Raw genomic sequence first — 26,678 nt, forward strand, 5'->3', positions numbered from 1 at the left:
TAGATTTTTGTGAAGGAGAACAACATTACATCAATACAAAGGATTCTCTATTCATACTCCATTTATATTTGTACATTTTTCAGGGTGAGCCAGAAAACTTCCAACGTTTGATGGATTTACAATTTTCAGTGTGTTCCTGTTTTTGTCGTAAGTTGTTTTATGTGAAATCTCAGTATATGAAGTTGAAGTTATTATTACAAAAAACACGTATTCCTATTGTATCCACTGACCGTATATAAAGTTACAAGATAAAATGAGCTATAATGTTGGTTCTTTTGGTTTAACATCACTGTGTTTAATCACTTTAATGTTAAATGACCACTTACTTCCTATCAAATAATTACCTTTAGGCTTATGTGAGATTTGTTTAGTCTTGTGAAATAAAGGATAACAGATTGTGCTATAGCCTAGTGTATAGTGAGTGATGTAATCTGCGTGCGAAAGTGTACATTTTCAACAAGAAAATTAATAAACAAGTGGAAAATATTTGGGAATATTACACATCTGTCACATTACAACATTTTTATTGGTAAATCACAGAGGGAATATATTAATAAGATTGGTGTTTACATTGAAAATTAAAGATATGGCAAACAAAGAAGAAATGAATCAGTTTTATAACTCCATTTTAACTACAAAACTTTTCCAACTTTTTCATAATTCCACAAAAATCTGTTTGATGATGACACAGACATACGGAAAACATTCGAGAATGTGCTTGAATCTACCAGACCAGATCACATGACACGTAAAACATGACAAGAGTGACTAAATCGTTTTTACATTTGTTCAGCAAATGTTACTTAGGTTTTTTTTTTATATAATATATATATAACAATATAAATTGAGATTGAAATAGCAGAGAATAACACATATTCAACAAAAGGTAAAGGTACAAGGTATTTTAATGGTAAAACGTTTTGTGCACAATTTATTTACAGCAATTGTTTTTTGGATTAATGTCCTCACTTGATAGATATTAATGAAAAAGCCTTTTTTTACCCAAAATTAATGCTCTGCTGTGAATCATTTAATCTGTCTGTGTTTGCTGACTTGTCTTTGGTTGGTGAAGTTTCAGAGAGTCAGTGCTGTTGTTGGAAGTCCAAGTTAGAAAAATGGCTGTAATTTTGTCATTTTTGTTAATGAAACCTAACATTCTAGTCTAACATAGCGAACTAAAAATAGAGAAAAAAACATATCTTATTTTTCTGATTTCATATATATTTTTAGCTGTGAAAGCTTAAAAAAAGATGAAAGGGCTTTTACAAGTGTTACAAGTTACAGTGTTACATAGCTGATCTTTTTCTACATTATTTTCAACTACAGTAGAGTAGTTCATATGGAACTTCGTTGGGCCAAAGGCAGCGGGTGAAACCCTGTTTTATGGCCTGCCATGATCGTTGGAAGAAGGCCATGATTCTTCCCTTGTTCTTGCTTTGCATGTTGTCCTCTGAAGGTTCTCTCGGGGTTAAACGAGGCGTAACCACAACTTCAGAGTTTTCCAAATTGGAAAAATGGAAATTGAGACACTGATGCTCAATGATGGCGATGTTCTCTGTTCCAGTCCCTGGTTCCAGTCCGGGCATTTTCTTCATAGCCTTCCACTCCTCCATCTGTATCTCATATTCTCTCAGAGAAATTTCAGGCATCATATTCTGTAATAGATAAATACAAAAACAAAATTGAAACACGCTCCAGTTGTCAGTGAAAAATTGAAGTGTCACATATTTTGTATATAGGCCTAGAGCTCGTTTGATTACTGCTGCTTTTTATCTTCCATTCATTGAAGACATTTCATTTGTTTCCAGTTTCTGACATACTGTGATGTGACAGCGATGACATTAATAATGTTACATTAGATGCAGATGCTCTGAAGCTTGTGTCAAAAAGCTTGATTTGCATAACTTTTTTTAATTATTATTTATTTCACAAATGTTCTTTAAACATTTGAACATTTACTTCTTTAAAACAAACAAACTAATAAATACATTGTCATGAATATTTTTTTTAGAACCAGTTTTGTTGGTGCTAGTCATCGTTTTCACCACCAGATGACCTCAGTGTACCATATGATAAACTGCACTAGTTCCCTCACTACAGCCTCCTGCTCTCGACCAATTCCCAGGCAAGACAAGGCGCATCTCAAACGGGCTTTTTTTTTGTGACACGTTTTTGGTTTTCTAAAAAGTCTAAAAGCGGTGTTGCACTTTACTCTCACTATATCTGCCATATCTTTATTTTCAGACTTAATATCGATGTGAAAAAGGAATGAAACAATTAAAAATAGCTCATTGGAGCTAGATGACGTAATGTTCTTTGCAGTTTCCTTATTGGTTGACGGACAGCGCAATCAAAAATGCACCTGGATGGGGGCGGGTCTCTAGCGAACGGCGTCATACAAACTGTAACTCCACCTTATATGACTTAATTTGGCTTCTTATGTATCATTCTGCTATTAGCTCAAGTAATAGAGAGAACGACGCTGGCAACGCAAACTCGTGGGTTCGAATCCCAGATTAAAGTTTACGTTTACCTACTCAATAAAGTGACTAGCCTACATAAACAAAGATATTACAAATATTGATAAATAATAATAATAATAAAAAAAAACTTTAAAAATGAATAACTAATAATTTAAAAATATATATATAAAATGAATGACTTACCTTGTTTGGCTTTGGAAAAGAGCTGTCAGGTATACCAGTTGGAAATCAAGCCGGGGACCCTGAAACCTAAAGCTTGCAATGACTTGGGCTCATACTTATAAGAGGACATTGTACGTTAATACTTTAACTTTGACTGTTTCAAAAAAGTGACTTCAGCTCTATGTTTCAGAAGCTGATCAGAAGTCGCTAATATGTGTCAGAATTTGTTTTACAGTCTATGGTCAGAACTCACTTTAGCGCCATCTAGTGGAAGCTAAATTGAGAAATGGATTTAAGTCACTGATATATTTTAAGCCCTAATAATAAACGTAGTAGAGCAAAAATTCTTGAAAGGGTTTCTTAAGTAAAGTACAAACTACGTATCTATATATATTTGTATTATAATATTATTATATTATCATTAAAATTAGTTTATCCCACCCAACTGGGTTCACGCCAATTATTTTACTTCTTAACTCAGATTTGGTGGCGCCAGCATTTTGAAGAAAAGAAATAACACACAAAAAAAGATTTTCCTTTAATTGAATAGCTATTACAAATAACTCTTCTCTTTTTCCATCATATATTGTCATATGTCCCAAATCAATTACAACTTTAACACATATCTGTTAACTTTCATTAATAAAATTAACTAGCATTACTTAATTAAATAACACTTAAAAGATCATTAGTTAAAGTTCATTTGAATAGTTAGAAAAACCATGACGATTAACGCAATTCATCATGCTCATCAGCGCCCTCTGCTGTGAGATTGTGTCACTGCGCTGACTTTACCTGAGGCTCCGTCATCATCTGTATCCGGATGAATCGATGATGTATGAATAAACTGCATAACAAATGCATTTCTTTGAAGAAAAAGACACGTAAGCTTGATAACAAAATGTGTAAGTAAAGCTATGTGAAGAACAAAATACTAAAAGTCAGTAAAATAAACATTTAGCATCAGCAAGAAGGATCCGACCGCACTGCATGTAAACAAGACAGGTAGGCCTACGTTTATGATGCAGTGATACACCTGAATATTTATAGTTCATAAATCCAAAATTGTGTAACAGATAACTTAGTTACTGTTTTGAATACTTTTAACTTACTGTGTGCAAAGTATGCCGATTGACGCTTGTGAATATTGCTTTTTCAACTTCCACCCTTTACAGTGATAAACAGCGTTTTACCTTCTGTTAATCTACTTTAGGTTGTCAGATAAAAATATGCATGAGAAACAAACTGGAACAGGCAGTGCAACAAAGTTGGCTCGATGTTTGATATTTGATTTGTTTCATATTCGGCTTCGAAAAAGTTGAAATTATCATTAACGGTATATCATGATGGTAAAAAATGGGTTTATGCATGTAGAAAAGAACACGTTTTACTTTAGTGTCAGTTGTAAATGGTCGAGGTAAAATTTAGTTAAGTCACTGCTATCTTTTCAGCCTTAATAAACCTTAATAAATATCACTTTTATTAGTTTATGCCAAAGTTCATCCAATATTTTATTTCTCAGATTTCACCTCAAGGTGGCGCTAACATGCTGATAAAATGCCTGCTTTATTTTTTTTAGATATTCAAAATGAATAAAATAATAAAGTGCTCAAAGAAATTTATTTTCATAGATTTCCATTTATTTCAACTCATCATTATGAAATCATTATAAAATGTTTTAATTTATAGCTATATTCTCTCTCTTGCAGTTTCTGTCAGTAGCAGTGAATACAGGTAAAGAGAAGATACAGAAATGAGATTGAAACAGCAGAGAATAACACATATACAACAAAAGGATTTATTTTAATGGTTAAAAAATGTGTGCACAATATATTTACAGCAATTGTTTTTTTGTATTACATAATGTCCTCACTTGATAGAATGAAATTCTGTAGCTGTTGTTGGAAGTCTAAGAGGAAAATGAAATGAAATGAAAAGAAAAATATCTGAAATTTAGAAATTGTTGTTATAGAAACCTTAGTCTAACATAGAAATCTTAAAATAAAGAAAAATACATCAAAAAGCATACATCATGAGCCTCAGTAAGATTTTAGCTATATTGTTAGCAGTGAAATATATTTTTTTTGTGCACATGCACATTGTATCTCATTCTGGTTTTATTTCAGATCGTCTGATATCTAAGTCATTGATGACACCAGCTCATGACCGAAGTCCCTTTTCCAGATATAGTTGTGGGAAAAGTGAACGTTTGGGCAGTGTTTGCGGCAGGTGTGTCCGGGGCAGGTGTTTTCTTCACGGATGGGTAAGTAGAAGAGACGGGTGAAAGCAAGGTTGCAGCCGGAGAGGACGGTGTTACAGAGCTTCCGTTTTCATGATGAGGTGTTACATAGGACACACACGCGCACACACACCCGGCATCCGTCAACAGCCTGATGATGTCGTTTCGGAATCGGACGCCAACCAGCGCATACAGCAAAGGGTTCAGGCAGCACCTCACGTAGGCCAGATTGCGTGTCACGTTTTCCTGCAAGTGGAACCTGGTCCACTCGTCGCAGAGTTTCGGTGTGGGTGTGAATACTTTAAACAGCAGCACCACAGTGTACGGTAGCTGGAAAACCAGGAAAAGAACCACCAGCAATGCCATCAAACGCAGGGTCCTCTGTCTACGCCAGCATTTCCCACCGGCACGGATCAGCACGCGTCCGATCGCACCGTAACACACCACCATCGCCACGCAAGGGATGCAGAATCCTGCGATCTTCGCTATCTGGGCCCACAGCTTCCATTTACTCACTTCATCGCCCCAAACTTTCATATCGCACATGTTTGAACCCATGTTAGTGTCTATGGAGCTGAAGCGCAGGTCTGGCAGGCTCAGCAAGACTGAGGTTACTGTGACGCCTAACGCAGACAGTGTGCTGTAAAACAGCGTGCCAGAACTCATCTTACGCACGGCCCTGGTGCGAACCACCACTAAATAGCGATCAACACTAATACACGCTAAAAACAGCAGACCGCTGTAGGTGTTGATGGCGTACATGCCACGGTTTAGCTTGCACATGGCCTCTCCGAACTCCCAGCTGCCGATCAGCGTCTCTCCCGTCTGTAACGGAAGAGTCAGCAGAAGCAGCATGTCAGACAGAGCCAGGAAGAAGAGGAAGACGTCGGTCATGCAGCGCAGACGTAGACGGCGGTACAGCGCGAAGGTTGCAATGACCAGCCCGTTTCCAGTTACACCTAAGATGAAGACGATGATGAAGATGGTGGTCTGGACAGCAGTGATGGTCAGCTCCTGCTCGCTGCTGGCTTCACAAACCTCAGTGAGGTTGTCATCGGTCAAGCCAACTTCAGTGTAGTTGTCAAACCCATAGTCGATGGTTAGGCCATATAACATGAAATCTTCTGTAGTTGAACCAAAGCTCGCCATACCTGTAAAAACATGGGAGAGAAGCGGAAACCGTTCATCAGGTGTGCTTATTGTGTGGAAGGTGAACCATATAAAGCCTATTTACATGAATTTCTAACGCCTCTGAATGATCAACATAACGTTTTCTAAAAGAAACACTTCGTGCCTTGTGCGCTCTCATTGGTAGTTCATACTTTTTAGGAAGTATAAGGCTTTTTATTGTAATTTCAAATATGTCTACATTTTTGCTTGTTTATAAAGTAAATGTAGGAATAACTTTTATATTGTTTATAATGTTATATGAATCTTTCATTTCATAATGTTAAGACGAGGGTTAAGGTGACGTCAATGCTGTTGTTTTGTTGCATGCTTTCCACTAGAGGCGCTCTTTAAAGGTCATGTTTCTAAACTATGGCGTGAATAATCTCTAACTGAGCAAATCAGAGATGATAAAATTACCATGTAAACAATAGTGTTACACAAGTTACACATTTAGTAGATTTTTTTTCTTTTTAATTAAACCAGTTCGGGTTAGTTAGACATCAATCATCTTGAGATCTTCACAGTCTCACATGTGTGGCATTAAAAGGGCAGAAATCTGAGCGGTTTCCTTGTGTAGTGATTGATTTAATTACGGGTTCCCTGCTTGGCTGCTTCTGTAAAAATGTCGTAACTTTAGCACTGACTATCCAGCAGATTTTGTAGCAAATTTTTATGTAAAATGTAATGTAAAAAGGAGTATTGTAGGTTTAAAAAAATGCTGGAAAATAAATAACCAAAGAATGCTGGAAAATAAATAGCCTAGGCTACTATTCTGAACACATCTTCACGTCTCAGCACAGCTTTTTTATTACGGTTTTTAAATTGAACCAATAATAAATGTATGCGTTGTTTTAGTAAATGGCACTAAAAAGTGTTTTGGGATGCACGGGGGTTTCATTGACTGGTTGCAAGTTTATATGTATATGTGTATATATATATATATATATATATATATATATAATGTATGTATGTCTTCATGTTTATTCTGATTGTTTACACGTAGGCTACATTTAAACAAATAAAATAAAATATATTTTTGAACATCCAATAGAGTCTTATATATTTGTATACGATTCATTAGGGGGTTTTTTGGATGTTTTTTTTATTTTTTTAAGGAAAAAAAGAAGACAAACAAAAAATACTTTTTCTTTAGAACTGCAAAACCACGCTAGAAAAACAAGATCGTGAAGTCGTGCGGCTCACAATAACAACAGTAACTATAGTTACCCGCGCCACACTGGAGACAGATGTATCAGGGATTAAATGTCACCTTTAGTTTCAGGTGTGTTTTTGTGGTGAATGGGATCACGCAATATCTATGTTAAAAATCTTTAAATAACGTCTAAAGTGAAATTGTACTCATTCCAATACTCATCGCGTGTCACAGTCAGACAGACGTTGGCGTGAATCTGACATCCCGTTCGTGCTTTCAGTCAGCATCGCGTGCCAACGCGCTTTAAAAACCCATCACGAGGAACGGGGTCTTTATTTGCTCTCTATTTGAGCAGAAGTGAAGATAAAAAAGAGCAGAATGAAGTGAGAGATGTTTCTGTGGAGAGATAGGCTGCTGTGTGTGTGGCTCTCTGCTTGTGAGGATGATGAAGAAACTCAGGACCGCATCAGATGTTAAAGCCTATGGCTATTCATATTCAGCCTCAGAAACAACCGTAAGCGATCAAACATTTACCCAATCAAAACAATTAGGGATATAATACATGAAATGTGTTTTCATAAACGGTGCTTTAAATAAAATGCACCATCATTTTAAACTTTTTTTACTCTTGAGTTTGCTTTTGAAGGTGTTGATATTGATTAACCGATATAGTGGCAAAGTTATGGTGCTTTGAATTTGTTTGAATGATTCGTAAGTTCAGTTTAACGGGTTTTATATGAACGTGGTGCCCGCTAAGCACATTCTATAAATAGATTAATTATATTTATATTAATACAGTCATGTAGGCCTGTATTAAATGTCTTAAAGGGTGCAATGCAATGTAATTACACTATGTTTTTGTTTGGAAGCTATGGCAGTTTTTCTTTGTCTTCTTTTTTGCATTTATTTATTTTGCATTTATATTTATACTAAATGTTTGGGCTACTGTTTTTGATAACACATTCAATAGGTTTATAGAGAACCCAGAGAGAACCTACAGTTTTGTTGTTGTTGTTGTTGTTGTTTTACTGTGGTAGTGAAGAGCCATGCATGGTTACCGAGTTACCATGATCTACAAATGTATGATACTACTATGGAAGAACAATGGTCAATTTTAATGAGCAAATAAAAAACAGAAGCAAGGGTTGCAAGCAACACTTCTTAACTCTTAAAATTGTGTGGCAGTTAAATAATGTAATTTTCAGAGAGAAAATTATAAATGTAGGCTACATATTTAAATATATATTTTTAATACTTTTGAATTTTTGTTAAAGTCTGAACCAGAATATCAAGATATTTTATTATTTCGCATATGATGGTGAAAAGTCAACATTTTATCAGTTGCAGCAATGAAAAGAACGGGACAGAAAAAGTATGTTTTAATATATAAAAACATGCACATTCATCTCTGAATACAATTTTTTTTGTAATTGTTTTTGTCATAATTAATGAACAGTGTATACATTTTTATTTATAAAATATTTTATCATTCTATTTTGTGCTCTGTATTTAAAGTATTGACCCTTTAATGAGCAAACCTGGTAAAAAATACAGTAACAAAAAATATTTCTTTGCAATTTGTAGTTAAGACGTGAACAATGATTGTTAATTTAATTATTATTAGGTGCAGCATTTTTTACATTTAAGTCAATAATTATAAAAACAGTATATCAATCTTTCTGCATCGATATAATTTACATTCAAGTAAAATATTTTTTAATAAATGTGGAGGAAATACATTTTAATTTATATATATAAATACATATATATACACATACATGCATGCATACATCATGCGTTAGTATACTAAACCATAGGTTCTGTCAAAAAAATCATAGACATGAATATGATTGTTAATAGAAATAAAACTATTAACAACCAATATTATTAAAATATATTTATTTGAAATGGAAATAGTATATGTCTGCAAAACATTTTTTTATTTCAGCATAAATCACAGATAATAATGCAGAATCAGTGTGAAGAAATATCTATCTATCTATCATAATGCTTAGTGTGCGTGGACATCTGTTAACCTGATAAGTTTCAAATTCAATAGGACAAACCTGCTTTGACTCACCTCTGAGTGCAGATCTTCAGGACCTCTTGTGTTATGAGTATCTTCTATGTAATTCAGACCTCAGTGGTTTGCATCTGAAGTTCTCTGCTGTTTGGTGGGCAAGTGTCACTCTGAGAGAAGGATGCTGCTCTGCCTATTTGGGCTTTCACTTCTTTGTTCTGCTGACTTTGCATTGCCCCACATTTCACACCAAAACATCCAAAGCACAAAGAAACCGATAAACTTCTCAGAAGGAGGCGTGTTTAAGTAAGGTTGTTGATTTCTTGGTAGAACACCCTAAGATTGATGCGAAAACCAAAATATCTGTAAAACTTAAATAAGCACAGTGGTGATATCCACATTAATATATGCACATCTTGTGTCATTTCATGCCATCGCTGTGCATGTTGCACGTTGCATTGGTGTATTTTCTTAAGTTTTTCTTATCAGCAATCTGAACTTGCTGCATCAAATAATCTGTAATAAGCAGAAAAAATGTAAGACTGGAGAAACTGGAAGAGAGGGCTACTCTCTGAGAAAACAAAGGAAATTAACATATGAACTCTCTTGCTATATTTTACCATCCCCAGTCGAGGCACGATCACACTTGAGTTGATCACGTCCCAATGTACACATCATTCCCTTCACCCATCCCTACCTGAATTCACCCAAAAATCTATATGGTTTAATATGAACAATTATCACACAGTATTATACATGTTTGGTATCATTTGAAATGTCTCAGTGCGACTGGTACAAAGGTCTCATTCCCACAGAAGTAAACCAAAAAGGTAATAAGATGTGAGAGATTAGAGATATCTTGTTAACTGCTAGTAAGTCTGGGACGGTGATTAATGCAAGTTCCCACCGTGAACTCATGTTTACATTTGAAAAGAGGTTTCTGCCTTGATCTGAGTATTTAGGGAGATGCTGAAGAAGGTTCAGCTCGATTTGTAACTCAAATCAGCCCGTGATGCGGAGTGTATTTTATATATGTATTTTATAATGTCAGGTTTGCATCTTCTCTCTTCATGCCAGAGCATTTGATGTTTTGTATTTATTATCTTTGAACTGATTATGAAATTGGCATGATACATTTACCTGACATAATATATTGTTACATTAGATTTTTTTCCGACTGACTCTGAAATTGTTTTCCCAAATAGATTAAACGGATTTGAATGTTACCACAAGTTTACATCAGTTAACACGTCAGATTAGTGACGACTAATATTTGGCACTTATTCAAGTCGACGTGGTTCGCAAAGACAAGAAGTGAATTTCCGTTTAGTACTGCAAAAATGCTGTGTGTCACCTCTGTTTTAATTTAATGTTACTTTAGATAAGTGTGCGTTGGAAACCACGGCATGGCCAATCCAAAAGATGAGTAATGTTGGTTGACTTATATCTGTAGTAGTGGCCATACCTCTACTGAAGTAAAGGTTACTTTAATTTCTAGTGTATGCAATCACGGGGGCTATACCAAAGTATCTTTGATTGTGTAAGCGTGAATGCGACCGATCTCAGGTATATAGCCAATTACCTCTGTTGAGTGACCAAAACTGACGAGCTTGTGATCGTGAGACCCGCGTTAAACAGAAGGCGTGAGGACCTCTGAGCGACATAGCTTCCTAATATGAATGGGTAAAATATAAGTAAAGAGTTAAAAGGAATAATCAAACATTGGCTCACATTTAATGATGGTCAGATATCATTAAAACCTTTTTCATTTATGGAGTCAGATGATTTATATATATATATATATATATAGGCCTATGTGTCTGTGTGTGTATAATTAAATAAATAATTTATATATGTATATTTAACATTATTTTCCATATTAAATATAATTCACTGACATTTGCCAGCAGATGTTTGATAGCAGTTCATTGTGAGTGACATGTATTTGACATCTGACATTTTGACATCTGGCATGAGAGATGTTTGTTTAACTGGTCTGGATGTTTTGGGTTGGTCTTGAGTTCAGAAGAATGTCATACTGGTTCCCCAAAGCGCAGAGACCATCTAGGGTATACTGTGGTTACATTGTAGGTTTTAATCAGTGGAATCTGAGGTCAGCTCTACAAGGGTGTATGAGCGCAGCAACAAAACACCACAACCTTTTAAACTTGTAAATGTGAAGCATTATCTTTGCAGAACAAAGTAGGTAAAGCATTTTCTCAAATATCTTATATTTGAGAAAATTCTATTAAATTTCATTTCAGTTCAATTTTCAAGTCCAGTTATTTACTTTTGTGGTAAGTATATATAATAAGCTTAATGTTCATTCAATTGGTCAGTATCAAATAGTAAATTTTTTACTATTTACTTAATCACTTAATTTGCAATAATGACCAGCTGACAGAACATGATCCCTATCCTTTTTGTGCCTTTGAGTTTGTTTGTGTGTGTGTGTGCGTGTGTGTGTGTGTGTGTGTGCATGTGCGCGCTTGTGTATTTTTCAATTTTCAGTCTGGGTAAATTGTGAAGAGAGTGAAATTCACATGACTCTCAGATGGCACATCTTCTCTCTCCACCCTTTCTCTCTCTTTCCCACCCGTTTCTCTGTTTTGTTTTCAGTAGTTTGTGGTTGGCTTGGTCGTTGATGGGTACAATGTTTACTTGAAGCATGCACAGTTCATTAGAAACACACACACACACACACACATGCATTACATTTGACCTTGTTTTTTGTTGTGGCAGGTATTGGATTTACTTTAGGCTGCAAACTGCTGGCATGAGGTTTTCGATGTAAATGACTGCTCCGAGAAGTTTAATTTGTACAATATGCTAGCATCAAACTTTATGAAAAGCCTTCATGTGAGGAGCGATAGCTGGTTATGGTGGCAGTAACCAGAACGGCTGCTAACTAGGTTTTAGAGTCAGTGTTTCGATAACATCAAAATATACTTCTAACATCACACAAAAGATGCCTGAAAACTAAACTTTCATTTCGACATAATCATTTATAAAGCACTCGTACACTTTTGAATTATGCTTTTTTATTGCAAAATCCTTTTTTTTATATATTTGTTGCATTCTGCATTTCATGCTTTAGGCCTATGTGATTTTAAACTAAGTTGTATGTGATTGTGATCAAGTCGTTAGCAGTATGGGTGAAATTAAATGAAACACTCTGGGCTTATGAGCTATTTTGTGCAACCGCTTCAATGTTGTCTCAGCAAGAGGTGCGTTATCGAGTGGCACAGGAAGTGTGCTCACTTGGTGCAACTGGACAAGTAAAAAAAAAGCAATGACAGTGCTTGCTGAATGTAAATCTGTACTCAGATCAAGTAAATTCTGCTGGAGAAAAAAAGATTAACTTGGTTTACTTGCTATTCTGAAGGGACCTTTAGGAACTTTTATATTATGGAGCTTTTATTTGATGATTTTTATATTATGGAGCTTTTATATTATGATTTTTCTGATATTAATTATTATGTGTGATGCAAACCAACAAGCACAGCAGCAGGTTGGATAAATGTTTTTTTTTTTTTGTTTGTTTTTTTTTGTCGTCAAAACACATGATTTTGTGGTACAGCCCAATTTACCCTCTTCCCAGAAATACATAGTTTTATTGAATGTCCCGTGAGGGTTTGTGTCATCAATCTATTACAACAACAACTCTGCACAGGACTGTGCAACTGTGCAAGACAATAAAAATTTAAAAAGCTATTATCTAAATAGATCATTGTTGCAATGATTTTAATTCATTTTAATGCATGGCAACTTGACATTTTAAGTTCACTCAATACAATAAAGCAGATTAATTCAACTCTTTAATAGATTAATTCAACTCAGTAGATAAATGCAAACATTGTTCTTTCATTTTTGTTAGTTTTAGACATCTTACAGGTCACCAGATAAGCAAAATACGCGAATAAGCAAAATTGCCCACAACTGCGTAAAATGCGGCCACATTTGGCTGGTGGCGGTTGTTAATTTCACACCCTAAAAGGATACTAGGTTTTCAGATCAGCATTTTCACTTATGCTGTGTTTTTCATTTTGAGTTTTTTCTTTTATTTTTATCTTGTTTTTGGCCATGGACAGAGCATTTCCTCACAGATACAGGCTGCTGGATGCATTTAGACATGCACACATGGGACTGTTTGCGCAGAGTCCTGGATGCCATTCAGACAACTGTGCCCATAAAAAGGATAGAAGGATACACATCTCTTTGACCTAGCATACACATAACACATTATAGACTTCTATAATTCAATGTTAGGCTGCATAGATTAGGTCAGCCGGAAACGGGAACACTTCCCATAAATCCTGATGTACTCATTACATCATAAGTAGAATGGCATCTACGCTAATTTTAGTGTTTTTGTTTATCCCAAGGTTTTTTCCACAGCCTGCCGGATCCAGGCTTCATCCAGATCTGATGAAGGACCTGCGCCTGGACCCGATGACATAGCGGGGTGCTAAAGTGCCAACTAGTTTCTCCTTATGGAGGATCCCTTTACCACTCTACAGATAAAGCGTTGTCGGGAAAATTCGGTTCGCGTATCTACCCCGAAGTGATACAATTCTGTATCAAAATGTTAAGGCCGGACAAGTAGTTTTTTAAGGCTTGGTTTGTAGGGAATTACAAACCTGCGCACAGATATTCAAACGCGCATACCAATAGACTGAACTCGTAATACGCATGTGCACACCATCAGCGTTCTCACAGGTTTCGTGTTTAAAGTCTGTGTAGAGTTGTGTTGGCGACCCCTGAGTTGATAACTAATAATCGTTGTGACCGAAGTGAATCAATCAAATTAACTTTAGCTGGAAAATAACTTTATTCAAGAACTGCTATAAAGCCAAAACAATCTCTGTTACTTTAAACTATCCTTGTATCTCTGTAAAGCCGCTTTGGAACAATCCACATTGTTAAAAGCGCTATATAAATGAAGATGACTTGACTTGACTATAGGGCAGCTTTTTGTGTAATATGTGACAGGATGTGACAGATGTTTAGTAGTGGCAACACTGCCATACCAGTTGTAGCCCATTTCCTGTGAGTGACTGCAGAAATGAGTCCTTTTGCATTTTGACTCTTTACCTGGAGTGTTATTTATTTCATGTCAAAAATCACAGTTTACAGCAACAATATAGGCAGGAGTCTGCACAGTTATCAATCTAAACAACTGAGAAACAAACAAAAAAATAGACATATATATTTAAATATAACAACCAACTTGTTGACTAAATGTATATGTAACGCTAGTGGTTATTTGATTGTTTCATCCTGAAGACTTTTTAGTTTTTAGGTATTATAAGATCTAAATAAACTGATGTCCAAAAGTCTGATACCACTAGTGAAAATGCTTCTGTTTTATATATTTTTTTATTAAAACACTTTCCTCATATTATATTATCAGTTTAACAGTAAATTAGTAAAAAGCAACTGTGGGGTTATGCAGGGCTCCCTGTTAGGACCATTTTTGTTTTCAATTTATAGGTTAGCTCTTGGATCCGTAATCCGGAAACATAATATAGTTTTCACTGCTAAGATATCCAATGATCTTCCAAGCTTAGATTTCCTCCAAGCATGCTTAGCAGATATAAAAAACTCGATGGCTTGACATTTTCTGCAATTAAATACTGATTCATCTTACAAAGTTGTGATAATCGGTCAGATGGAGCATCATAATAAGGTGTTCCCCAATATTCAGCAGGCAGTGAAAAAATTGGGTGTTATTTTGACACCAATTTGAATTTTGAATATCACATTAATAAGTTGGTTCAGTCGTGTTCTTATCAGTTATGACATATTTCCAAGGCGAGTTTAAAGTTTTCTACTTTAAATCTACATGTTTTATCACTGCTTCAATAGTACAAAATGCCACTGTCACGAACTAGGTCTTTTAATAATATTACTCCAGTTTTAGCTTCATTGCATTGGTTACCAATTCATTTTAGGATTGATTTTAAGATATTATTATTGACATGTAAAGCACTACATGGTTTGGAGCCAAAGTATTTAGCGGAACTTTTAAAACTTTATTAAAAGTTAGATGTCTGTGACAGAGCTTTTGCAGTGAAGGCTCTAAAGTTATGAAATAGCCTGTCAAATGATACAAAAAGTAAAAAAAAAAAAAAAAAAATTATATGTATAGACTTTGCTTTTATTACTTTGTGAATTATTTTTGTGTGTTTTGGATCTTTTTTATGTAGTATATTGTGTTTTTTTATGTAGTATATTGTGTTTGTTTTATTATGTCTCCCTATTTTGTGAAGCTTGTTTTACCTTTCTTATAGCACTTTATACTATGCAGCTTTAAAAGTGCTCTATAAATAAAGTGTATTATTAATATTATTCTTATTAAACATGAAATTGAGAATTTCTTTAGTATTTGTTTTTTATCTCATACGTTTATATATATATTTTTTAAATAAATACATTTATTTCAGTTTATTTCTAGGTTTAAATACAAAAGAAAATCTAAAATCTAAAAACCTTTAGTGTAATTTCATACTTTTAAACCTCACCATACTTGTTTTTGATGTAATGACAGTTTTTAGACTGTGAAAACTATACGATCAGCCACGCAAATCTATTGCAAATGTTAATTTAAAGTTTTCTTTAAATAGATTCATCATTAGAGTGGGCTTGTTTTATTTATTTGGATTAATATGAACAAAAATGATAAATTAAATCTCTTCTTTTGATTTGTTGACAATATAAGACCTTGTAGATAAAGAATGTCAAGCTTGTTGCATGTCTCTCGTGTGTTCAGAATAACGATTCTCCGCAAAAAACATGCAACCTCACACAAATCAGCCGCATGTATGTTTAAATATAGACTCCTGGGTTTGGAGATCCCCTGACGGCACGTCTTGAGCGGATGCAAAAAAACATTGCAAAACAAAAAAATTATGTGTTGCAAATGAAAATTAAATTCTGTGTTGAATGTTCTTGCGTCTTTTTGCATTTATAGTTTATTGCATTACATCATGTATGATATTAGCTGTCCATTTTACTGCTTAAAGCATAAAAGCTGTAACTGCTACAAATGGTCAGCAAAAAGGTTCATATTTTTGTAATGATCATGCAATTGAAGAACGTCCCAAGAAATGTCTTAATCCTGCTATTTGTGCTGGTGACATCGTGGCGTTTCAGCTGTTATATTTTATTAACTATATAATATAATCTGAATTTAAGAACGTTTTAATAGAAGTGATTTTTTTTTTTTTTTTACACTTCATTGTTTCTTCATTTCTTCAGTTTTTTTCATTTGTCTAGAGTAGACGTAGGGTGAATTTAGGATGATTGGGACACTTTTTCCTTTAAGATGACGAGGAAAAATTGTCTGAATTCACCCTAAATATTAACTAAAAATATATTTTTCACATTCACTGGAATGGCTTAGTCCTTCGCCTTCAGCTAAATGTTGTCCCTTACATGCACGTGCATTTCATCATGAGAATTAGCATCTTTCAGCTGTTCAAATGTATAAAAACATGTAGTGTGCATTATGTGAAATGTATTTTCTCTCATAATTCACTTAACAAACAGGTTATGGTTTCTGGGAAGTGTGTTTATTTATATTACCATGATGATAATGTTGGATTACTCTGACTCTCTCAATGTTCCTGTCACTGTAATGATGATTGCATTATGATGGAAAGCTTTATTTATCTCAGAATACTGTGTGAATACTATGTACGGTAATTTGGTTAGACATAAGAGCAACTGTAAAAAAAAAACAATTACTGTTCATTACATAACTTATTTTTATTTCCGTCAGCAAGAGAATGAAAATTAGCGGTGGCTACAGCATAACTGCCAGCACTATTAATGCACTGTACAGTTTAAAGACAGAAATTAGGGAAAGGTGTCAGTCTGAAAGGAAATATAAAACAGCAAAGCTCTAAAGTTTGAGTCACACTTCGAAAACCACAAGAGGCCGCTTACACTGAAATTGTGGTAAAAATTTAATTCTAGTGCAATAAATTATTCACGAATCAAAAGAAGTGGTGAATTCAAGAGATGTTTATTTCTTTTATAATACAAGCTGTCTTTCACAGACAAAAGATATCATTTACTAATGCTATAAAATAGGGAAAGTAAAAAATAAAAGTTGATTTATAGTCATTTGTCTTAACATAGCGGAAACAAAATGTGTCTCTGAAACCCCGGTACAAAACTTATAACATGTTAGCCAACGTGGGGGCGATTCTAGGTCGGAAATAGAGTGCATTTACCACACTGACACATACATGCTTAGCCAATCTAACGATAATCAACAATCATATAGAATACACGTATAACCGCACTCTTAGAAGAAAGGGTTCGAACCTTAAAGGGTTCAGTCAGGCACTTCATATGTGGTGGTTTCCATCATGGGGATCAATTTATAGATTTTGTTTTAATTCATTTTTAATTTTGATACAAATTTCATCAGTTAAGCAGATTGTAAATATATTTTTATCACAAAAATAAATAAAAATAAGCTTTTAAACAATCAAAATCTTTCTCCTTATTTAGAACCTTTTTACCATAAAGGGTTCTTTAAAACTGAGAAAAAAAATGTAACCCTTTTTTCTAAGAGAAAAACCAAATGGCCAAGTTTTGCATTGAATGCTAATGAAACATATCTGATACTAAAACATATACTTACATCATGAAAGTTATGTTGAAAAGCCATTTGAAATTAGCGGTAGGAATCATGTAATCCTATAATTAAGTTGTATAATTCCCACTGTCCACTGAGAAAACTCTTATCAGGGTAGGAAGGCAATTGCTCTGGCTCCACTATATGCACACACAGACACTCCTGCATGTTTCCAGTAATGGAGCTCTAAGAAATGTCTCATCCCAAACTATCCATGAACTCCGAGAGGATTGTAATGGGTGGGGTATTTCCTTTAGCCAGACACACACACACACACACACACACACAAGCACAGTCTCCCTGTGTTCCTCCCCTCTTTTGTTTCTCCTGTTAAATGCTCCAGCCACAGGAAAGTCACGTCCATTGATTCACTTAACAGCTCACTCACTCTGTAGCTGCCATTCTTTATTTGTCTTGCACTATGTTTTATCTCTCTGGACTACTTTTGCTGTTGCTGGATTCGTCTCTGACCTGTGGTAGGAGATCTAAGATCTAAGATAACCCATGAGTTTACCTCAGAATGAACATCTGACAGTGATGCCATCAATTTTTGGACATTCAAGATGTTATCCAGGAGACATGAAACCACATTACAAGCCTTTCTTTTAACCATTGACTTTTGAGCTACCAAACTACCAACCTGATAGCATAAGAACAGATTTATCATAAGAAATTGTAGTGTTAACGAATGTCTATAGCAACATGGATGATCATTAAAATGCTGATTTCTATATTCTCAGGTCAAATGACACAAGATAACAGAACCGCTTCTGGAGGTAAGGGACCAACTACATTTCTCAGTTATTTCTCCTAGACATAAACAGAGACCTTTGCTTAAATCTCCTACTTCTCACTTACTCTTCTCAAAAATCTCATGTCTCAATGTTTCAAATCTGTAATCACATGTGAGATATCTCAATATGAACTCAAACATTTCTTTGATATGTTCATTATATATCTTTATACTCTTAGTGCATGTAAATATCTCTTTTTCTATATATCATTTTAGGATGAGACAAAGATTATATAATTGAATAAAGTCTGATGAGCTATGAAAAGGGAACATCTGAGCAATAAGATGTTTCTTATTTCTTTCTGATTATAATTTGGATGAAAGAAAATTGTCATAATCCATAAGATGTAAATTGCACTCAACAGTGTGGCTCTTGGCGCACTAAAATAATAAAAAATTATTTTAAGTTTAACAAATTAAACTTAAGTTTCTGTAAAAAAGATTTAATTTCTGAAAGATGGATTTGTAATGTAATACATTACAAATCCACTAAGAACTCTAAAGTTTTTTTTTTTTTTTTTTTTTACTTAAACACTTTACTTAATCCATTATTCACCCTATATTGAAATGCGTCAATTATAGAAATAGAAAATTATCCTTAATGTTCTTTTTTTCTCCAGATAAGAGTCTCAGAGTCCAAACTGAAAATACACAGAAAGAACTAAATGTATCTTTAAGCAAGGGTACGTAATGTCAGCATTATTTACACCTCCATCATCTCATCGCGAGCACATTCATAATCACATTTTTCACTCTTTCAGAGACATACAACGTCACGTATGAGGACAACGGTAAGTGAGTTTTGTGACACTTTTTAGGGAGTATGTGAGCTATTAGACTTTAAAGATCGCTTGTGTCACTATTAAATGAATCTCCTGTGGCTCAGAGGGTTTTCAGAATCAAGACTTTCTCTACAGTCACTGTTATGAGGAGCTGTTGAAGAATTATACCGAGGAACTGTGCTGTGTGACTTTCAATTACAACATGAGTGCACTTGGAAAAGAGAACTGGTGTAATATGGAGATGGTGATAAGGTAAGCCAGAGCTTTTTCACCTGTGACTTTACTTAAAATGACAAACTACACCATATTTCTATATAAACTGATTTTTTCAAAACCAAAGGAGCTAACATTGCTTTGATGATGCTTTGTTGATTTATTAAGCAAGGATTTGATCTGTTTACCGTCATGCTTTTTGTAATTTTCATATGCATTTTTTATGTTGCTTTTTGAAAACCATCACATTGAATATTTTTATTCTGGCTCGTTTTGAATCGCTTTTGATTGCTGTGCAACACATTCTAAAATTAACGTTTCTATACAGTGCTTATCTTCTGCACAAGTGCTACTGAGAAATGTGAAATGCATAGCTACATGGCAAATACACAAAGAAAGGAAATGGTCAGAGAAACAATTGAAGGATGTGTGTAGAAGAGCTGAGCTAATCTTGAAACCTGATTGCTAACTATGAGACTGAGAGACCTTCTGGTCCATTAAACAATGAGAGACGTTTCCGTTTTCTACGTAAACATAGATAAGAGTGTGTTTTTGTTGTGAACCAGAGTGATTTGAGTGATTTGTGCCATGCACTTATGGACAAATGCACTTAAAAAAAAACGGTAGTGCTTCCTTTAGCGTGTTGTAATTCAGTGCAAAATTCTAATCTACACTAACACTACCGTTCAAAAGTTTGGGGTCAGTAAAGACTTTTACCGAAACTGCATGCATTTAATCAAAAATACAAAAAAAAGTAATATTGTGAGATAGTATTTCAATTTAAGATCAAAGCTGAATTTTCAGCATCATTACTTCAGTCTTCAGTGTCATATGATCCTTCACGAATCATTCCAATATGATGATTTGCTGCTCAAAATCTAAATTTCTTATTATTATCAATGTTGAAAATAGTTGTGCTGCTTCATATTTATGGGGAACCCGTGATACATTTTTTCAGGATTCTTTGATGAAAAGAAAGTTCAAAAGAACAGCAATTATTTGAAATATGTCACGTTTGATCAATCCAATGCATCCCCCCCCCATTCATTTTTGATGGATTCCCGTGTGTGTGTGTGTGTGTGTGTGTGTGTGTTTGTTTGTTTTTGTACAGAAACTCTTGTCACACAACTCACTTTGTATCTCTTTCTCCTACTTCCAGAAGCTACAACAAGTTAACTGAGTGTATGGAGCTTGTATCCAGTGTTTTAAGATGCTACTACCCTAATCGTGTGGTGGAGCAGCTGTTCGTCAAGATACATCAGCAGTACTTCAGCCTTTGTAGCGATGAAGAGGATTTATCTGACGCACCGGCTGGAGTCGTGCTCGTAGCCACACTGCTGCCCATCCTCCTCATACCCTTCATAGTGTACGTTGTGGTCTGGAAGAGTAGTTTAAGGGACTGACTTTAGCAATTATCCCCCAGCTTAAATGAGTTAAAGTGATATTTCACTCAAAAATAAAAATGCTGTCATCACTTGCTCACCCTTATGTCATTCCAAAACCTGTATGCATTTCATTCTTCTAAAGAAGATATTTTGAAGTTGATGTCTGAACCCTAACATTATTCAAAATATTTTCTTTTGTGTTTTGTAGAAGATAAAAAATAATACAAGATTGGAAAGAATTGAGGGTGAATGATGACCCAGTTTTAAAGGGAACTGTCCCTTTAAAGTCAACTCGCAAGTGTATAAATTCATGTGCTTCATGATGTAATTATTGTAAATAAAAGAGACGCAGTGGGTGTGTGATTTTTCTACACACTTTTGACTAATAGTCTGATTTATGATCATGATATAAATATATTGTGACTCTGAACTATTAATTCTGAAAAACAGAATGCCCTGCTAGACTTTATTCATATTGATGTATATCAGTTTACAGCTATTAATACAATTTGAAAATGTATAGCAACTTGGTCACAACTGTAAACCTAAAAAACCATTAAACAAAATTCTGGGGGACACTTTTCTCATTATGAAGCCTGTATTTAATGCATTATAAGAGTATTAGTACATTACAATGCATGCATTGGCATAATATGTAATTATTCTCATGAATATATATATAGTTTATATATACAAGCATAATATAATTATATAAATATATCTTATTATATAACAACAAATAGTATAGTAAAAAAATCTTATATCTTTTTCACATTAAGATAAGTTTTCCTTATGTTTAATGTCTCATTACCACTTTATAATATCTATGGCTGTTTAAAAAGAGATCTAGCCTTTTTTACTTTTACTAAAAGCAAACAAGCAGCACTTCTAAATAAGTATGAGCACATTATAAAGCCTTTACCAAGAAAACTGTATTTGTCGCTTTACTTTAAGCAGTAAAAAACACGTATTAAATGTAGTTAGATACTGTGCAGATCTTAAGCAATGCAAAGATGAATATATTATATATATATAGGATTTATAATCCATTCTAAATTAAATGGATATAACATGGTGTTCATCGCGTGTTATACATCATACCCTAATTAAAGATTAAAATGGTATAAATAGCGTTTATACTTATGCATGAGAGTATACACACGCATTATAATGCCTTAGGAATACCCTTACAATACATTATAAATACATACTTCATAGAAAGTGTTATTGTTCATCAAATATTATTTATGTTCATTAATGCTTCACTCAAGTTTTGATTTCTTTCTCCTGCACAGACACAAACACAAATAGCGTATTGTAAGAATCACAGCTCCCCCTACTGTCAGCACCACTGCTAGCAAAAATGCCATTACGTCTAAAGAGTGATATGAGTACCAGGGCATCTTATAAGACTCAGTGCGTAAATGTGCTGCTCCCTTGTGCCGCATTACATACTCTATCCAAAAGAGGGCGCTATCCTGAGGTTGTGTAGGCTGGTCTTTGTGTAACCTAGACAGACGCTGCATGTTTTCCCTGTATGATGGCTGATGTAAAACTTCCTGCACTGCCGCCATAAAGCTCTGGCTGTCCAGTTTGGTAGCGTCGAGTACTTTAGCGGCCCCTCGTACCTGGAGACGCAACATATTCTCGAATTGGTCAAAAAGCAAGGGAATCCCAACCACTGGAACACCATGGTAGATAGACTCATAAATGCCATTCGTTCCACCGTGAGCAACAAATGCACGTGTTTTCGGGTGACCAAGCAAGTCGTTCTGAGGAAACCAATTAACCAGAAGAGTGTTGTTGCCCAGATTATGAGGACGTTCTCCTAAGTGCCTCCATATGACTCGCTGGGGAAGCTGAGCAAATCCGGCAGCGATTTTAGACGTGATTTCACTAGGAAGAGCTTTCACGAGCGTACCTAGTGACATTACAACCACCCCGTGTTCACCTGAACCTTTCACAAACTCCTCCAGGTCTGGCGGTAATGGCTTGGAGGGTTTGCACTGGAAGCCTCCGATGTAGATGATGTTGGGCATGGTTGGACGCGGGAACTCGAAGACGAAATCCGACCTCATGAGCCAAATATCCGCACCTTGCAGCAAGTGGTAGAAATCAGTTTCGGGTCCAAAGTAGCGTGCGACTAGTTTGTCATACTCTGGTCTGACAATGAACTGGTCGATGTACATGTTCAGCACATAATGGAAGAGATTCTTGACTCGTTCCCCAAAGGACATGTGGTTCGATAGCTGGCTCCCTGCTGCAGGGACGTATGAAACCGGAGAAGGTGCGACAACAAAGTGCCCTTCTCCACTCGTGATCCATCTCACATTGTACACCATGGGTAATCCGAGTTTATGAGCCACCAGCACACCCGTAGGCAGACCCGGGTCGGTAAGGACCACGTCGTAACGTCCCTCGTACAGCTGTTTCATCAGCACAGGGTTTTCGAAAATCTCCACAACCAGCTGACTTGCCTGCCGATGCATGTTGTAGAGATTCGTCAGCATCTGCCAATAGAACTGCACGAATGCAAGCGGGGATCCTCCTCGTTCCTGTATCTTGAGCATTTCACTCAGGAACGAGATGAAGAAATCTGGCTGCTCGATGTTAATGGGCTCCGGGAGGGTCACGGTTATGGCCGTGTAGTGCGGGGAATCCTCCTTGACGTACCAGCTGCTGGCGGTTCGCACCACGGTGACCTCGTGGCCGCTGGAGTGAAGGACGCCAATCAGTATGTTCATGTTGACCCAGTGGCTTCCGTCTACTGGGAAAACAAGGATCTTTCCAGCCAGAGCGGAGGGAAGATCGGTGGCGAAGAGTATAGATAGAGCCAGAAGACAGTGTGAAGCTTTGAGGACCTTCATCGCTCCCTAGGGCACATAAAAACACTAATGTTTACAAGACAGATTTAAAGGGTTAGTTCACCCAAATATGAAAATTCTGTCATTAATTACCCACCCTCATGTCGTTCCAAACCTGCAAGACTTTTGTTCATCATAAAGATCTTTTTGATGAAATCTAAGAGCTTTCTGTCAGACTGAATTTGGGCTTTTGTTCACATATAAACATTGATAGCGAACAGAAGCTTAACCGAACCTGCTTGACGTGCGCAAACAAACCTCTTGCCGAAGCTCAAACGTGATGCGTAACACGAGGATGAACCTCATTGGTTCTTGCTGAAGCTCAAACGTGATGCGTAACACAAGAATGAACCTCATTGGTTCTTGCTGAAGCTCAAACGTGATGCGTAACACGAGAATGAACCTCATTGGTTCTCGCACGTCAAGCGAACATGTTTGAGCTTCTGTTTACCACAACTGATGAGTATGTTGATGAACGTTTATATGTGAATGAAAGCATTAATTCATTCTGTTCATCATATAAAGCGATTGAGTCTCTTCAGAAAATTTGGACTAAACCGCTCAATTAATATGGATTAGTTTTACGATCTCTTTATGAACTTTTTGAAGCGTCAAAATGGTAGTTGCGTAGCTGTCAATGGAGGGCCAGAAAGTTCTCAGATTTCATTAAAAAGATATTTTTGTGTTCCGAAGATGAACGAAAGTCTTACAGGTTTGGAACGACATGAGGGTGAGTAATTACTGACAGAATTTTCATTTTTGGGTGAACTTGCCCAAATATGACACAATTAAACTGTAATTTCATCAACAAAAACTGTTTCTGTATCTGTTTCTTCACAATCCAACACATTCTTTGGTAACACTAGTTAACATGAATACTTCTAAAGCATTTATTAATAACAATGTTGTATCTGTTAATATTGTTTAATGAACCCAAGGTAACATAAACTAACTTTTTATTTTTTTCATTAACAAAGATGAAGAAATATTGTAACTAATGTACTGTATTGCTTTTAGTTAATGCATTGACTGACGTTAACTAATGGGACCTTATTTTAAAGTGCACTTTACAAAGTAAACAAAGATCATTGGAGTAGCCTATGTTTTACAAATGATTTCAGTCTTTATTCTTAAAAATATCAATGTGTTACCTGCTGTTTATTTGTAATTGTGAAATTTCCAATCTGCGTGAAAAAATCCTACACCAAAGCTTTTTATTTTCAGTGTGTAACTCATTCCTCTACCCTGGAAAATACTTCACGCTTGAGTGCTTGAATAGACACAAAATGTTTCTAAATCCCTGAACAGGCCGTGTGATTCAAAGCAGATGTGACTTGTTAAGCACTGAGGTTTTGCAGAAAGATTTAATGTTGTAGCCTATAAACTGGTATTCCTTCATGTGAAACATGCAAAAGAAAAAAGGCTTTTAGTGTGCAACGTAAAAGTTCTTTTAACATTTTAAGACAATTGTACTGCAACACAAACTGTACAATCAGATAGTAATATGGTAAAGGTTCTTTACTGTTGCATTGAAACTTAATAAAGCTCTTTTACCTTCTTCTGTTGCCTCTCTTCTTCTTTGTGGTGAAATGAGGGTTTGTTCAGTCTGGTTCCAAGTCCAGATCCAGCTTTAGTGTTGCATCACAGTGGAGGTAATCCCAGGAAAGTAGGCGTTGTTAACGCAGCAGTGTGTTTGAGTTTGTGTGAGAAGCGTGTGCTTCTGTTTCACAAAAACCTCCTCCAGGACCTAAAGCAGGGAACATTTTTTCGAAGGGTTTTCAACATATACGACAAAACAAATGCTATCACCTCCAGTATGTCAAGAGAGAAGCAAAAAAGTACAAACAAAAAACAGTACATAAATAATTTAATGGATGTTTGTCCTTTTTGATTTCTTGTCATTGGTGTTATCAATGCTTCAAAATACAAGAAGTTGTGGAAAAATACTTTCAAGGTCAAAGTTTAGAGTAAGAGGCTCTTTTTAACACCATGTTGAAAAAGTTTTTAATTTACCTTTAAATATGTTTAAAGTTAATATTTTACCTTTACTTCAGTGGGTTACTTTAAAAATGGCCTTTGTCACGGGTGTTGTCATCACGCTTTCTTCATTTGTGAAAAAAATTCTCCATTATGATTTAATAATATAAGGACATGATGTTAATACATGATTAGCTGTTATAACCACATGGGAGCAAATGGGTTTTAAATTATAAAAAATTATAAAAAATCACTCAAAAAATATATATGTGACATTTATTATAGTCCACATGGTGTTTTATCAACAGTTTTTAAAGTAGGCCTAGCCAATTCATAATCTTCTGTAGCCTAACTGTTGTTAATAAATGGTTAACGACAAAAAGGAGTACGATAGCTTTCTAATAAATGCTATTTAATGTTAATGTTAAAATTATAAGATTACTTTTTTGAAATATTCCATCAAATATGACGTATTAAGGAAGAAAATGCATTGGGCATGCGCACATCGAGAGCGGTGAGCCGTTGGTAAACTTGACTATAAAGTCATGGACATTCAGTACTGCGTGCAACTTTGAAGTAGAAATACAAACACCATTGAGGAGATTGTAAACTTCGACCTGCATTTTGCCAAGTAAGGTGATCGTTTGGTTAATTTTTAATTTGTAAGTTTACATCGCATCACACGACTGTTACGGTAGGCTAGCCTATAACCTAAGTATAAAATGTGTTCTACATCATTTTCTTGTTCTATATGTATATTACTAGTTGGTGCAGGCAAGTCTTAGAT

At 35.3% G+C, this 26,678-nt stretch overlaps 3 protein-coding genes and 1 long non-coding RNA gene across 7 annotated transcripts in view; 1 reads left to right on the forward strand and 3 right to left on the reverse strand.

Moving 5' to 3' along the window:
- LOC309509462 overlaps positions 1–1,993 on the reverse strand; it is a 31,828-nt gene extending 29,835 nt beyond the window's left edge. Inside the window, exon 1 of the long non-coding RNA XR_014209906.1 lies at positions 642–1,993. This is a non-coding gene — a long non-coding RNA (uncharacterized lncRNA). The remainder of the gene's footprint in view (positions 1–641) is intronic.
- Positions 96–21,651, forward strand: LOC309509453 (receptor activity-modifying protein 1). Of its 3 annotated transcripts, none has more exons than XM_082184186.1 (6): positions 96–147; positions 18,618–18,653; positions 19,291–19,353; positions 19,432–19,461; positions 19,557–19,704; positions 20,825–21,651. In XM_082184186.1, the coding sequence occupies exons 1-6, from the start codon at positions 111–113 to the stop codon at positions 21,066–21,068; spliced, it is 558 nt and encodes a 185-aa protein (XP_082040312.1). In that variant the 5' UTR covers positions 96–110; the 3' UTR covers positions 21,069–21,651. The 3 variants fall into 3 exon arrangements, with proteins under 3 accessions (XP_082040312.1, XP_082040313.1, XP_082040311.1); XM_082184187.1 differs by lacking the exon at positions 96–147 and adding an exon at positions 7,407–7,721; XM_082184185.1 differs by lacking the exon at positions 96–147 and adding an exon at positions 18,255–18,353.
- Positions 4,430–9,493, reverse strand: ccr10 (chemokine (C-C motif) receptor 10). The gene is made up of 2 exons (XM_082184166.1): positions 9,288–9,493; positions 4,430–6,035 (listed from the first exon to the last, which is right to left on the reverse strand). Exon 2 carries the CDS (start codon positions 6,031–6,033, stop codon positions 4,789–4,791), a length of 1,245 nt encoding a protein of 414 aa, XP_082040292.1. The 5' UTR covers positions 6,034–6,035; positions 9,288–9,493; the 3' UTR covers positions 4,430–4,788.
- Positions 21,488–25,599, reverse strand: LOC309509427 (UDP-glucuronosyltransferase 2A2-like). Of its 2 annotated transcripts, none has more exons than XM_082184130.1 (2): positions 25,469–25,599; positions 21,488–23,923 (listed from the first exon to the last, which is right to left on the reverse strand). In XM_082184130.1, the coding sequence occupies exon 2, from the start codon at positions 23,915–23,917 to the stop codon at positions 22,313–22,315; it is 1,605 nt and encodes a 534-aa protein (XP_082040256.1). In that variant the 5' UTR covers positions 23,918–23,923; positions 25,469–25,599; the 3' UTR covers positions 21,488–22,312. The 2 variants fall into 2 exon arrangements, with proteins under 2 accessions (XP_082040256.1, XP_082040255.1); XM_082184129.1 differs by lacking the exon at positions 25,469–25,599 and adding an exon at positions 24,267–25,462 and having other exon boundaries at positions 21,488–24,215.
- Between the last annotated feature and the right edge of the window lie 1,079 nt (positions 25,600–26,678).

The sequence above is a fragment of the Leuciscus leuciscus genome, assembly GCF_965113295.1.
Source record: "Leuciscus leuciscus genome assembly, chromosome: 11".
NCBI classification, from domain to species: Eukaryota; Metazoa; Chordata; class Actinopteri; order Cypriniformes; family Leuciscidae; genus Leuciscus; species Leuciscus leuciscus.